This window comes from Meles meles, chromosome 15, assembly GCF_922984935.1.
Source record: "Meles meles chromosome 15, mMelMel3.1 paternal haplotype, whole genome shotgun sequence".
Taxonomy (NCBI): Eukaryota; Metazoa; Chordata; class Mammalia; order Carnivora; family Mustelidae; genus Meles; species Meles meles.
This window is the reverse complement of record NC_060080.1, coordinates 30,935,921-30,949,923: the sequence shown is the minus strand read 5'-3', so window position 1 is coordinate 30,949,923 and position 14,003 is coordinate 30,935,921. Positions and strand designations below refer to the sequence as shown.

At 35.6% G+C, this 14,003-nt stretch overlaps 1 protein-coding gene across 4 annotated transcripts in view; it reads left to right on the top strand.

Annotated features, from left to right (window-relative positions):
- ATL2 (atlastin GTPase 2) overlaps positions 1–12,094 on the top strand; it is a 58,019-nt gene extending 45,925 nt beyond the window's left edge. For 3 of the 4 annotated variants that reach the window (XM_045979191.1, XM_045979193.1, XM_045979194.1), the window contains 8 exons: positions 1,303–1,395; positions 3,438–3,576; positions 4,359–4,486; positions 5,676–5,732; positions 7,439–7,510; positions 8,170–8,601; positions 10,281–10,295; positions 10,392–12,094. In XM_045979191.1, the coding sequence (XP_045835147.1) occupies positions 1,303–1,395; positions 3,438–3,576; positions 4,359–4,486; positions 5,676–5,732; positions 7,439–7,510; positions 8,170–8,601; positions 10,281–10,295; positions 10,392–10,499 (1,044 nt within the window). In that variant the 3' untranslated portion in view covers positions 10,500–12,094. The remainder of the gene's footprint in view (positions 1–1,302; positions 1,396–3,437; positions 3,577–4,358; positions 4,487–5,675; positions 5,733–7,438; positions 7,511–8,169; positions 8,602–10,280; positions 10,296–10,391) is intronic. The other variant, XM_045979192.1, reaches the window with a different exon arrangement.
- Positions 12,095–14,003: the final 1,909 nt, after the last annotated feature.

The following is a 14,003-nucleotide window of genomic DNA, read 5'->3' as shown; positions in this document are numbered from 1 at the left end:
ATTACAGATTTTTTGTGTGTGTGGTATATTACAAGTTGAGGTTAGTCCCGTTATTCTTTATTTGGTTTCATACAGAGAAGTTTCACAATTTATTATATCTCTCCCCTCCTAATACCCCCTCAGTCCCTGTATGTTTTTATTCCTTTTAAATGCCAGGTACAGAGTACTAAGTCAGAAATAAACCTGGGTGGAGTTATGTGAGAAGCATATGCTCTGCTTGCTTCTGTGGAGTCCTGTGTGACAGAGATTTAAATTTAAAAAAAAGCAAAGCTAATTTCAGATAGTTTCTTTGTTGAAGTAAGTGTAATTTATAAGTTGGCATTAGTACTATTTAGTCACATGTGTTACAGTCTGTGAGAATGACTCCGCCCTGTTTACTTCTCAGTATGTGAAGTCCTTTCTGGGTGACAGCATTGCTGGTGATTCTTAGTGCTGGTGGGTTCACATCGATCCTGCTTCAGTCTTACGTGGCTCAAGTGATCACTTTTTTTTTTTTAATTAACATAATGTATTATTTGTTTCAGGCGTACAGGTCTGCAATTCATCAGTCTTACACAATTTACAGTGCTTGCCACAACACATACCCTCCCTGATGTCCATCACCCAGCCACCTTATCCCTCCTGTCCCCCTTAAGTGATCACTTTTATGAGATATTGGGCAGGTTACGGCTTTATTTGTATATATGGATGAAATATACTCTCTTTGGCCTCTGCCATTTTTCTGAACTGGGTTAATTTTGTCACCCAGGGGACATTTGCCAATGTCTAGAGACATTTTGGTTGTCACAGTTTTGGAGGGAGGTTAATGATACTGGCATTAGTGCATAGAGGCCAGAAATGCTGTTTACCATCCAGCCGTGCCCAACTAAGAATTATCTGGTTCAGAATATCAGTAGGGCTGAGATTGAGAAACATAAGCATATATGAGTAAAAATTTCAGTGAGGAGAATTAGTTGGGCTAGAAATAGATTATTTGGTCTTTCAGTTATACAGCCTTGACTTAAAATTATGATCTGTATGCTTTTGTTCATTTTTTTAAAGAACCTATATTATTTCTTGTGGTGACTCTTTCTTCATATACCATGAAGTTCTCAGATGGAAGCAATTGCTTGGTGTAGGGATGGGAGTGTTGTAGGCTTAAGAAGGCTCTTGCTAGAACTGTGAGCAGCATTAACCACTTGGTCATTATAATTTCTGGTAAAGGATTATTTAGGGGAGTGCATGATTATTAAATTGTTAAAGTAGTGATTTTTTTTAAATCAAACTTTATAATAAATGATTTCTACCTTTTTCTATCTCTAGACATTAATGTTTTTAATTCGGGATTGGAGTTATCCTTATGAACATTCATATGGTTTGGAAGGTGGAAAACAATTCCTTGAAAAGAGATTGCAGGTAAGCCCTCATTTCCTAGTGAAGAGAGCATAAGCACTAAGCCAGATAAAGGAATGGGCTGTCTGGACTGCTCTTACACTTCCAGTCTCTAAGTGCCACCACCAGAAATTGCATATCCTAAGTTAGCACGGGTGGCTCCATACAGAATTGATGAACAGTAAATTGGTATCCTGCCAAAGAGGCCAGTACCCTTGAATAGAAATTAAGGAACAAGTATTTCTCCTTAGAACCAACTATAAATCAATATTCAAAGGAAAAAAGTTTGAAGGAGACTTAACGTTTTTGATCTGCTTGCATGTGTGTCTCTTTCTGGCCCAGCTGACCTTCTGAACATTTGGGACAGACTGGATAATGTAATGTGCGTACATTGAACACAGACAACGTGAGATCCTTTCTCCAAAAAATACTGTCTTCTAGAGTGACAGCATATAGAGCCAGAAGAGGGAATCTTAAACATCACCTAATTCAGCTTTCTTTTTAAGATATATAATGTAACTGAACCTAGAAAAGTGACTTGCCTTTGATCTCTTAACTAATTGTTGTTAACTGGGACTAGGACCCAAATACCCAGACTCATGCTACATGCAACATGCTACACTAAAGCATTCCTAGAAAATAACCTCATCAGTGTGACCCTTTGTTCCTAAACATACCCTCCTGTGGAAGTACTTGGGGAAGCCCTCAGTTCAGATATACCCATCTACTCACATACACGGAAGTTATGTGAAAATCCCTTAATTCATAAGTAGTAGGGTCTTCTCTTTCGGTAAATAAAATTTTGTTTGCCTGTAGGATGATGCATGTAGTTTTTCAACCACATTCAAAAACATAAGGTATAATATAATTTTCTTATTACTAAAAGTGGATTAAAACAGTTCTTCATTCTTGGATATTTGAAAGGCATTTCCAGACCCTGTTGTCAGAGATAATTTCAGTCATCAGTTTCCCCTGGTTTGTTCAGAAGAAATGAACACACAGCATATCAGGCATACTCAGAATTATATACTTCAAAGATAAGATTTTATCATAAGTGATACAGCAAAGTGCTCAAGTCATAAGTGTGCAGCTTGATGAATTTATGCAAATGAACAAAGCCATGTAATAGCACCCAGAAGTACCCAACCTTCATCCACTACCCCCTAAACCCTCTACTTCTCTCCTGACATCTAACAGGCTTCGTGTGTACTTTTAATGAAAGGAATCACATACAACATGTATTCTTTTGTGTCTGGCTTCTTGCTCAATATTATGTTTCTGAGATACTGTTGCATCTAGTTTAATTCATTTATTCTCATTGCTATGCCGTATTCTACTGTATGAATAGACAACAGTTTCTTCATTGTATTCTTGATGGAGATTTAGGTAGTTTCCAGGTTTTGTTGATTATAAATGGTGCATGTTTTCTTAAAATGGTGTTTGAGAAGAGTCTTTGAGAAGTTATGTGAGTTACACTAGGATAAGTAGTTATTTTAAAAAAATATAAGTTTAAGATTTTCTTCCAGAAAATACATAGCAGTCTCTCTTCCCAAAACACTGATAACTAGCATAAATCATAAGTAATTATTTGGGGTTAGTACTGAAATCCCAATAAGTTTCAAAGTCCTTTGGACTGCACTGGAGCTTTTTCATTTTGGCTGTTACTTTGCTCAGGGGCTGACCTTTTTATTTGTAGGCAAATTAGTACTTCGTTTTTCTTTTTGCCATTATGAGTAATTGAAAGGCAAATTCTTAATTTATTTACTGGTTTGTAAACCACAAGCACTACTTGTAAGTGTGGTGTTGGATATTACGATTAATTATTATTTGTATTTTTTCATTCGTTGGGAGCTTACCTGGGGAAAACATCTTTTCTAGTTTTAAGACAAAGTGGAGTCTTACCTAAGTGGTCAGAAATAGGCCTAAGTAAAAATTTTTTTTTTGTCAAAAAACTCCGATCTGGAGTAGCATCTGAGTTAAGTGTGCACACTTGTGAGTGTGTGTGTATTTTCTTTAAAACTTCTTTTTCCTGTTTTCAGCTTCGCCTTGTCTCTTTCTACCCTCAGGTAAAGCAAAATCAACATGAAGAGCTACAGAATGTAAGGAAGCACATTCACAATTGTTTCTCAAATCTTGGTTGCTTCCTTTTGCCACATCCTGGTCTTAAAGTTGCAACTAATCCTAGTTTTGATGGGAGATTGAAAGGTGGGAATTCCCATTCTTGCTAAAATCAAAACTTATATTTTAGAGGCTGAGAGTTAAAAAAAAAACATGGTTCCTTAAATTTTCTGTTTTATATTGGAAGACATTTTGATGCATTGTTAAGGAGGTGATTTTTTTTTTTTTTTTTAAAGGAGGTGATTTTAATGCTTTGTGTGGTCTGTCTAGCTTTCCATTGGTTTGTCCCAGACATCTAGTGTATGGATTAGCATATTTTATTACGTGGTTTATTGCTCAGCACTGTTGTTCTAAAAATTCCAAAAACTGAGAACATTTCATATTTCATCTGTTTGCAGTCTGTAAAATGTTTTACCAGTATATCATATTCATGTAATCAGATTTAAATTTCTGTTTTAGGGATGATACAATTTTTTGAGTATGTTTTAGGATTGGAGCATGATGGGAAAAGGCTGGAGGAATAATGAAAGTTTTACAGTATAGCTGGAAAAACAAACTCTAGTATTAAAATTTAGTATAATTTTATGAATTGTTTGCCTTTTGAAAAGGAGATGGAATTTATTTTGGTAGTCCACTATTACTTGAGATGAAAGAATTATTGGGGGATGAGGAAAATGGAGTAGCAGAGTGTATTTTTTTTTCTATGAGATATGATGTCTATGGATGAGATTCTCTAAATGAATCTACTTAAATAATAGATACTGTATATTTTCATTTCATGAAACAGAATTTTATGTACTCGTACCAATAGGGACTCCTTTAATCCTTCTGTTTTTTGACTAACATGGCTTTTATCTCATGTCTGCTAGATATTGATGAAGACTTTAAACGAGAGCTTCGAAATCTGGTTCCATTGCTGCTTGCCCCTGAGAATTTGGTAGAAAAAGAGATAAGTGGATCTAAAGTCACTTGTAGAGATCTTGTAGAATACTTTAAGGTAGGAAAACTACCACTAAATGACTTTGTCTCATTTAGAAATACAGCTGACTTAAAACTCATATGTATGTTCATATATGTATTTATCTTTATAAAGCAAAAAAGTGAAATTTATAGTTTGTTTTTCTGCTTTGAATTGGTTATATCAGTTTTTAAGGATATTTAAAATTACAGCAGACAACTTATATCTCTTAACGATTTTGTTTGTGGAATTATCCTACTTTTTCTCCAGCTCTGATACAGAGAGAAGAAGACCATTCACCATATAATTGTAATATCACTCTATCATTTGTGAATGATGATGGATATTGGGAGTACAGTTCTGTATCTTGAGTTCTCATAAAAGCCTTCTCTCTTGAGTTCTTGAGGATTTGATAAGAGCAGTTGAAAGTACAAAACTGGTTTTTGAGTTCAAGTAAATTACACGTAGTTTTTTTTTTCTTTCTCTATGCTCTTCTCTAGTCATCATTGCTTGCTTACCAGAGCAAGACCATTGTCAGTGTTCTTACTCATAGTAGTTACAGAGAGATGGAAGGGAATAATTGACATAAGAGTGTGTTTTTGTTAATTATTGGACAGTTGATGGTAACTTTCATACTGGTTTTCTTTAGTTATGTACTAATTTAGAGGCAGTAAAAAGTTGAGACGAACAATTCCTATTATGAACTATTTAAAAACTTTCATCTTCTTACTCTTAAAGCATTAATTAGGTAATTTTTCTTCAACTGAATAACTTGGTCAAAGTGAAATACTGAGTAAAAATGTTTTCTAATTAAAACAGTGCAGGAGGGGAGAATTATGGATTTCTTTTCATAAGGTAGATGGCATTGTATATATAACTTAACTATGAGACAACTTGAATGTTAGTTAGAATTACATTTAGAAACATTAGGATATAATTTAGCAATTTTTTTGCAACGTATTATTTCATTAACATAAAATATATTATTTTAGGGTGCTGCAACATTTGTTTTTAATAATGTTGAGAAGAGGGTTAACTGTGGAAATGAGAATATATGATTTTCAAGTCTTCATTTTCCTTTTATTTATATTTTTCAACTTATTTTTTTATTTAGGATTTTTTTTCTAGACTTTCCTTTTCAAAGTATGAATTATTTTTATATTTAATGGTTTTCCTTCTGTAGAGCCAATTTGTTTACCCTGCCAACATAATGTCTTTTGTATTTTAGGCTTACATTAAAATTTATCAAGGAGAGGAACTTCCACATCCAAAGTCCATGCTTCAGGTAGCGTGTGTGTTGTACATACATTTATTAATGAAGGAGAAAAGTCTTTGGTTTAGAAATAAATGCTGGAAATGGCATCATGCTTCTTTGCATGCAGATACATTTCAAGTATTTAAGGCAATACACATCTTGGGTCCTGAAGTTTTTATATGGTTGCAGACCTTGCACACACATAGGCCATCAGAAATAAGAGTTTTCAGTATCTTCTCTTCAGTTGCTGGAAAAGTGTAGAAAAATTTCTTTTGCAGGAGATGGCTAAAAATGGTCCTGTCAAAACCAGATTTATTCTGTTTTTGGAGTCTTTGACAATGTATGTTTGAAATAAGGCTTATTTTTCTTCTTGATATTAATGATTTAGAGCTGCTTCTAGTATATATAGGTTTTCCCCCTTTTTTTCCTCCCTTTTTTTTAAAAAGGTGTCTTTTGGAGGCTCCTGGGTGACTCGGTTAAGCATCTGCCTTCAGCTCATGTTGTGATCCTGGGGTCCTGGGATTGAGCCCCACATGGGCTCCTTGCTTAGTGAGGAGCCTGCCTTTCCTTTCCCTCTCCCTCTACTGCTCCCCCTGCTTGTCTGCGCATGTGTGTGCTCTCTCTGACTCTTTCTCTCTCTGTGTCAAATAAGTAAATAAATAAATACATATATTTTTAAAGGTGTTCTTTTGGGACAATGTTATTTTAACCTAGTTAATTTTTTTTTTAAAGAATTTATTTATTGACAGAACAAGAGAGCACAAGCAAGGGGAGTGGCAGAGGGAGAGGGAAAAGCAGGGTCCTCGCTGAGCAAGGAGGCAGATGTGAGACTTGATCCTAGGACCCTGGGATCATGACCTGAGCTGAAGGCAGATGCTTAACTGACTAAGTCACCCAGGCACCCCAACCTAGTTCATTTTTTGAAAAAAGATAAAACAGCTTAACTTAAGAAATCAAGAAAAATTAGTGTTACATTCATGTCGATCTGTTCTTAGTAAATTTTATACCATTGTGTTCTGTTAATGTTTCACCCAAATTTATGTTTAATTTTTTCCAGATATATATTTAGTTCCTATTTTTAAAGATTGGCCATTTTGGGTAATTTCTCAGTTTTATAACAGATTAAACAGTATTTTCTTCTAAAAGTCCAGTAAGCAGTTTTGTGGATTAAAAAAAGTCCTTGTGTAATACTGATACGAGAGGTAAAGCTTATCAGTAATTCTTGGTTTTGTACATCTGAAGGCTTTACAAATTTAAGGTTGTGTCTATTTCTCTATTACTTACTGAGTATGTGTGGTGTTTGTTACAAATTCTTTGTTTTTCTTTAAAGATTGATTTTTTTCTAGAGAGAGCAGGGAGGGGCAGGGAGAGGGAGAGAGAATCTCAGACTCTGCACTGAGCACAGAGCCCAGCGTGGGCCTCCATCTCATGACCCTGACTGAGATCATAATCTGAGCTGAAACCAAGAGTCAGACACCTAACCAGCTGAGCCACCCAGACACCTCTGGATACCCATTTTAATAAACCTAAGTGAAACAAAATTAGACAGTCCTATTAGAAGCAATTTAGTTTATCTTTTATACTTGTGTTCCCTTCCATTGGAAAGAAAAACTGGAAGTTGAATGTTTTCTCTGGTTCATTTTTTGGCTTATTCATTGTATATAATTTATTGTGTTAATCAGAATTTATAGAGCCTTTGAATATCTTTTGTATAAAATTGGCACTTTTTTTTTTAGGCAACAGCTGAAGCTAATAATCTTGCCGCAGTAGCAGGAGCAAGAGAGATCTATTGCAAAAGTATGGAGCAGGTTTGTAACCAACATTTAAATTTGACACTAGACTGAGATAGAGAATTTTTACTTTTAAAATAATTGAGCTAATTTGTGTTCCTTATGCATTGTCACGTTACATCATTTACTGATTACCCTTTTATCATCTCTGCTAGAAATAAACTAAAAAAATAATTCGCGTGGTTAGAGTGCAGGGTACAGGTGGCGAGTTATTACATAAATCGTACTAAAATAGTTTTGACACATGATTCAGAGCACTCTTATTAGTAGCTTCTCATGTAATACTAGTTTAAGGCCAATAGCGTCTTCTGTGCTAACCTTGCTAACTTGAAATTAAAGTACCTTTTTTTCTGTGTTCTCTTTTACCCGCTCCGTGCCAGCAGTCTTTCTGTATTCTCGTGGTGTGTTGGTGGGTCAAGTGAAGTCAGGTGCAGATTGAAGTGTAATTTTCTTTGTCTTTACAGGTATTAGTCATACTTGGAAGGCTTATTTTGCCCGAGTCAGTTAAACATATAAGAAATCAGTTATGATTATGTGTGAGGTATTATGAAAAAGTTTAAAACTCAACTATGTAGGTGGCTTGACTTTTGAGACTAAAAACTGTGAGCAGCGAGCTTCTCTCATGTGTGAATTATTTCTAGCCTGTAATGTGTCCTTCTGTAATCCTGTCTGGACAGGTGTGTGGTGGGGACAAGCCTTACATTGCACCTTCAGATCTGGAGCGAAAACACCTGGATCTCAAGGAAGTGGCGATTAAACAGTTTCGTTCAGTGAAGAAAATGGGTGGAGATGAATTCTGCCATCGTTATCAGGACCAGCTTGAAGCTGAAATTGAAGAAACCTATGCAAATTTTATAAAGCACAATGATGGCAAAAATATCTTCTATGCTGCTCGTACTCCTGCCACACTGTTTGCAGTCATGTTTGCTATGTATATAATCTCAGGACTGACTGGCTTCATTGGCCTAAACTCTATAGCCGTCTTGTGTAACCTTATCATGGGGTTAGCACTGACATCTCTTTGTACTTGGGCATATGTAAAATACTCTGGGGAGTTCAGAGAAATTGGAACAATGATTGATCAGATTGCTGAAACACTATGGGAACAGGTTGGTATCTGTCTTTTGGTTTTTCAGTGCCTAATATCATTCCTGTGACACTTTCCCACCCTTCTCCTGCAGTATTTGCACACCTGCTTTTCCTTTACATGAGGAATGTCAAAAGGATGTTTGCTGTTTTGTTTGGTTGTATAATCTGAATATAAAGTATGAACCGGAGAATTTTTTTCTTCAAGTCATAACTAATAGTGTGCTTGATTGGCTGGAATCTGTAATATCCTTTGGATAGATTCTTAGTCATAGGCCTGATGATGTCAGACCATGGGCAGGGCCAGAGTATCTAAGGATTATTTTCTTAGAGGAAAGAAAATACAGTCAGTGTAAGGAAAAGAAATTTGGAAGTGTAGTGCGTTAGGAAAGCAAAAGTTTCGTAGTAATACTGGCAAGAAGCAATACATGCTTAATATTTGAGGAACGATAGTGGATGGCATTGAGGTGTTTGTTGCCTTCCATACAGATACTAGTGATTTACTGATGCACAAGTAACAATCCTGTAGGGATTTCTTTTACCAAAGGAATTTTGACATCTGTACTATGGAAACACTAATGAACAAAGCAAAGTGCCACAAAGAGAACCAGCTTCTCTCTCTCTCTCTCTCTCTCTCTCTTTTTTTTTTTAAAGATTTTATTTGTTTATTTGACAGATCACAAGTAGGTAGAGAGAGAGAGAGGAGGAAGTAGTCTCTCTGCTGAGCAGAGAACCCCATGCGGAACTCGATCCCAGGACCCTGAGATCATGACCTGAGCCGAAGGCAGAGACTTTAACCCACTGAGCCGCCCAGGCACCCAGCCAGCTTCTCTTAATCATAATCTTTTATCTCAGCCAGAATTCCAGTCATAATCTTTTACCTCAAACTCAGAGAATTCAAAGTCAGCCTGACAAGAATCTACTAAAGAAAGCCATATTGTATATTGGCCGAAAATTCCATTCAGGGCTGTCATTAAAATGATCTTCGTGAAATACTTGAGCATCATGTCGAGGATCAGGATGAAAGCTGCAGATATTATTGATGGACAGTATAATAGGCATTTTCAGATACCATTTCTGGGCAAGTGCAGTATCGGGCTTATTTGAAGATCTAGGATATGCAGGTTCATGTTGGTTTTGGCTTTAAAGACTGAAGAAAATCATTTTTTGAGGAAGGTTGATTGGGTATTGACTTTTCTTATAATAATGTCATTATTATAAAGTGACCCACTGTATTAATTTGGATTTTGTATTTATTCTTCAGAGAAATGCTCGATTTATTCAGATCTGATTTGGAAGCTTGTGTTTGGATATTTGTTAACTTTAATCCTTTATCTCAAAAAATCTCTCTCTTCATATCCCTTTGATACCTTCTGCTAGAAGATGGATTAAAAGCTATCAGCAACTTCACTTTTTAAAAAAATTACCTACTTTAAAATTTTTTATCTTTACTGATTTTCTGCAGCATGAATTTTAATCATTGTACAGTGTCTTATTTTGAAAACCAGTCCTTCTCCTGTATAGCATTGGTTCTAGGACTTTAGAGGTTCCATTATTACAAAACAATTAAATAGAAGAATCTAAGGTGGTAAAATTATTTTCAGTATAGTTAAGGTAAGTTCATCACTAGTCAGAGAAGATCTGTGCTGTGTCAACAAACCTTGCCTAAATTTTCTTGCCTTTCTCTTTTCTTTTGCTTCAGAGGAGTCCCAGGAAGGTGAGAAACCCACAAAGTCTCAGATTCTTGTAGTCTTAAACTCTTTAACTTCAGGCACTCTCAGTCATTGTCCTAACGAATCACTCCATGTTTTAGGTATTTTCCAAACTGTTTGAAGTTACTAGACGTCGAATGGTCCATCGTGCTCTTTCATCAGCACAGCGACAGAGACTGTCATCCAACAATAACAAGAAGAAAAATTAGACAGTATTTTTAACTTTTTTCTCTATCTGAAGTGTTCCCACTTATACATGTAGGACAATAAGCAGGACCGTCTGGGCCGGTCTGCATAAATGCTGTATACTTACCAGATTTGATGCTGCATATAGGGTATGGAATTGCACATCCGTCTCCTAGGAATTGTAAATGGTTTGATTAGGAGGAAAGTAGTTTGTGTTGCATTATCAAATGTCTAACTGCATTATTTGTAGCATCATAACTTTTTTTGGGAGAAGCATCTTTTTATTTCCCACATTCCTGGTTATTTTCATCATTGCTTTGAATTGAATTTTTATATCTATTTTTATATGTAACTCTTTTTTTACCTCATGTTTTTATTTGTTTTGCACATTTCTCATACCACAGGTATTGAAGCCCCTGGGTGATAATTTGATGGAGGAAAACATAAGGCAGTCTGTAACAAACTCTATCAAAGCAGGCCTGACTGACCAGGTGTCTCATCATGCCAGATTAAAGACAGACTGACAGTTCATCTCCTCATGGACTCCACTCTCCCTTTTTTTCATGCTTGCTGTACAATGAGAACTCAAATAAAAATAAACCAAAGTTTACAATCAACTGTAGAAGTAGTTTAGTATAACTGGCTTCACAGATGGCTGCCACAGAGTGTGAAAATTGTTTGTTGGTTTTAAGCATTCTGTTCTTGGCTCCTAAGACACGGAGATTGGCTGAGGAGCGTTAGTTTATCATGCACATTTGTGCCATGTTTCTTTTATTTTTTTTCTTCCTTTTAATCTAATGTTCGTGAAATTTGTCTTGTGTAAAAGGATATTTCAGGGAAATATTTTAAGAAATCTATTTAGAGTCTAACACCAGTATCCCCTTGAAATTTTAATTTTAGTGAAGTTATGAATCACTGTATCAAGAATCAGAATGACAATGAAGCTTTTCTTGAGCCACTACATTAAAAGTATATATTGCTTTATTGCCTTCAATACCAGTATTACATAAGTGCATGTATCAGAAATTTCACAGAAATTACATGACAACTCTTGTAGCTAAGAAAGTGATTCTGAGGTGTACATTTGTCTTGCCTTTTTAAATTTATAAACCTGCCCTAAAAGGAGATGCATATCTGGGAAACTGAACTGTCTTTATGCAGTTTAGCCTTCATGTACATAAAATATGCCATTAATTTTATTGGGGGAGAAATTCCATCCAAAAATGTTGCCTACAGCTATGAGTTAAGAGTGTCTGTACAGTGTGTAGCTTTTATTTTCTAAAATCACAGATAGGGCATGTATATGAATTATAAATATATAAATACGATTTTGTATTAAAAGTTTTGTAGTTTATGGCAAAATCTGGTTCTGTGGTAGGCTAAGTACAGTCCCTGTGAAGGAATGTTTGTGGCTCATGTCAGTGTGTGAATGCATAGACAATTTGAAGTTTTTGATATATTTGTGATATTTATCTTCCTTGAGCACTGCAATCTCACCCCCACCCCCAAGGGAATTCAGTGGGAATGTTTATCGTGACTTTGTCCTCTGTTGCATTTTAAAGTTATTTCCTGTAATTTATTTTCAGTACATAATTAAAAATTTGTTGTATATATAAAATGAAACTTGTGATTCTTTTTTAAGGAATCCTTCAAGTATGTATTCCATTACATAAACCATGTTTGTTCATACTGAAAAGAGCATGAGCAGGAAACACCCAAGTGAGAGCTCTAAGGTATTGTACCCAAAGCTAAGCTTGTAAAAACTATTTTTCTTTGTCTCTGTTAGGGAAAACTTGTGATTAGCCTAGGTATAGCTGGGGATTTGTTAATTTCTTTTGTCCCTCTCTCGCTTTCCTTTTCTTTTTCTTTCTTTCTTTTTTTTTTTTTTTTTTGGTGGTATATGTAAGGCTAACATTTTTGCAATATTTTTGTAGCCTTTATAAACACCTATTATTAAAGCACCTAGTTTGGTTTTTAAGTGAAGAAAATTCAGATGTTGCGTTGCATGCCTGAAAGTTCTAAATTTACTTCGGTTGGTATAATCTCCTCCCCTCCTCCTCTCAAATCCTGTTTTTATATGGATTGTATTTGTTTCCATCTGTATTAAATTGCTACCAACTCATCTGTTCTTAAAACAAAGAATCCACTTGAAAGGTCTTTTTATTTCTTCTAACACCCTGTTTTATGAATGCTGTGGACTGTTTTTATGAATGAAAAAATAAAAAGTTTGTTGTATAATAGCAATTCTTCTGCAGTTAAAAACACAGAGCTTACTTTTTTAAAAAACAAAAGAATTGTGAAATCTTGGCCATCGATTTGTTAGTATTTCTTGTTGGAGAATGTGTTTTCCGCAAAGAAGATAAAATTCTATAAAGAATTCCAAGATAAAACATTTGGGTTTCAGCTGGAAGACTCTGAAAGTAATGGTTAAGTAAGAAGCAATAAAAGGGATTAAAGACATATTCAAAACTGTTGACTGATGTAACTTTGGTGTTAGTATATTCTCTGTGGAACAATTTTGTAGTAACCCATGTAATATTGAAGGTTTTTGTTTTTTTTAATATGGAAGGTTTTTAAAAGAAATACTTAATGACAGGTGACTTATCTTCCTAATTAAGACACAAATAATTTACTTTTATGGAAGGGACAATTATTCACAACCCTGCTACTGAGTTTGTCATATATATGTATATATATATTATATATATGTATATGAAATTTATTTTGAGAGGGAGGGAGTGAGTACATGAGCAGGTTAGGGGGTGGAGGTGGAAGGTGGAGGAGAGGGAGAGTTCCAAGCGGGTTCTGTGCCCAGTGAGACCAATGTGGAGCTTGATCTGACGACGCCAAGATCATGACACCCCAAGATCATGACCTCAACTGAAATCAAGAGTGGGACACTTGGGTGCCTGGGTGGCTCAGTCAGTTAAGCATCTGCCTTGTGCTCAGGTCATGATCTCAGGGTTCTGGGATGGACCCTGCATCGGGCTCCCCCAGCAGGGAGCCTGCTTCTCCTCTCCCTCCCTCACTGCTCGTGATCTCTCTTGCTAATCTTTTAAAATTTTTAAAAGATTTTTTTTAATCTTAAAAAAAAATATGGGACACTTAATCAACTGAGCCACCCAGGCACTCCTGTCATATATTTCTCATGAAGACAGCTAGTCCTCATTTCACTGAACTTACTCTACTTGTAGAATTGAAGAGCAGTATTTCACTTGTGAGGGTTTTATTTTCAGAGAACTCTAACTTGGACTTGGCTGTAGTTATTTCCAGAATTGGACAGACTAGGGGCTTCATCCTTGCTGAAGGTGTAAGGGCTGTTGATGTTAGTTATGTTGTTTCATTATTTGGGATTTTAAAAAGTTTGGTCTGAAGTTGGTTAAGAACCTATTAAAAATACATACCACAAAATTTCAGTAAACAGTGTGGCTGTTGCTGTTAGTGGTGCACTATGTAAATACTCAAAATGGCCTTTCACAGAGTCTTTGTAAGCGCTTGCTTAGTCTTTTAACTAATTAGAGAATTGG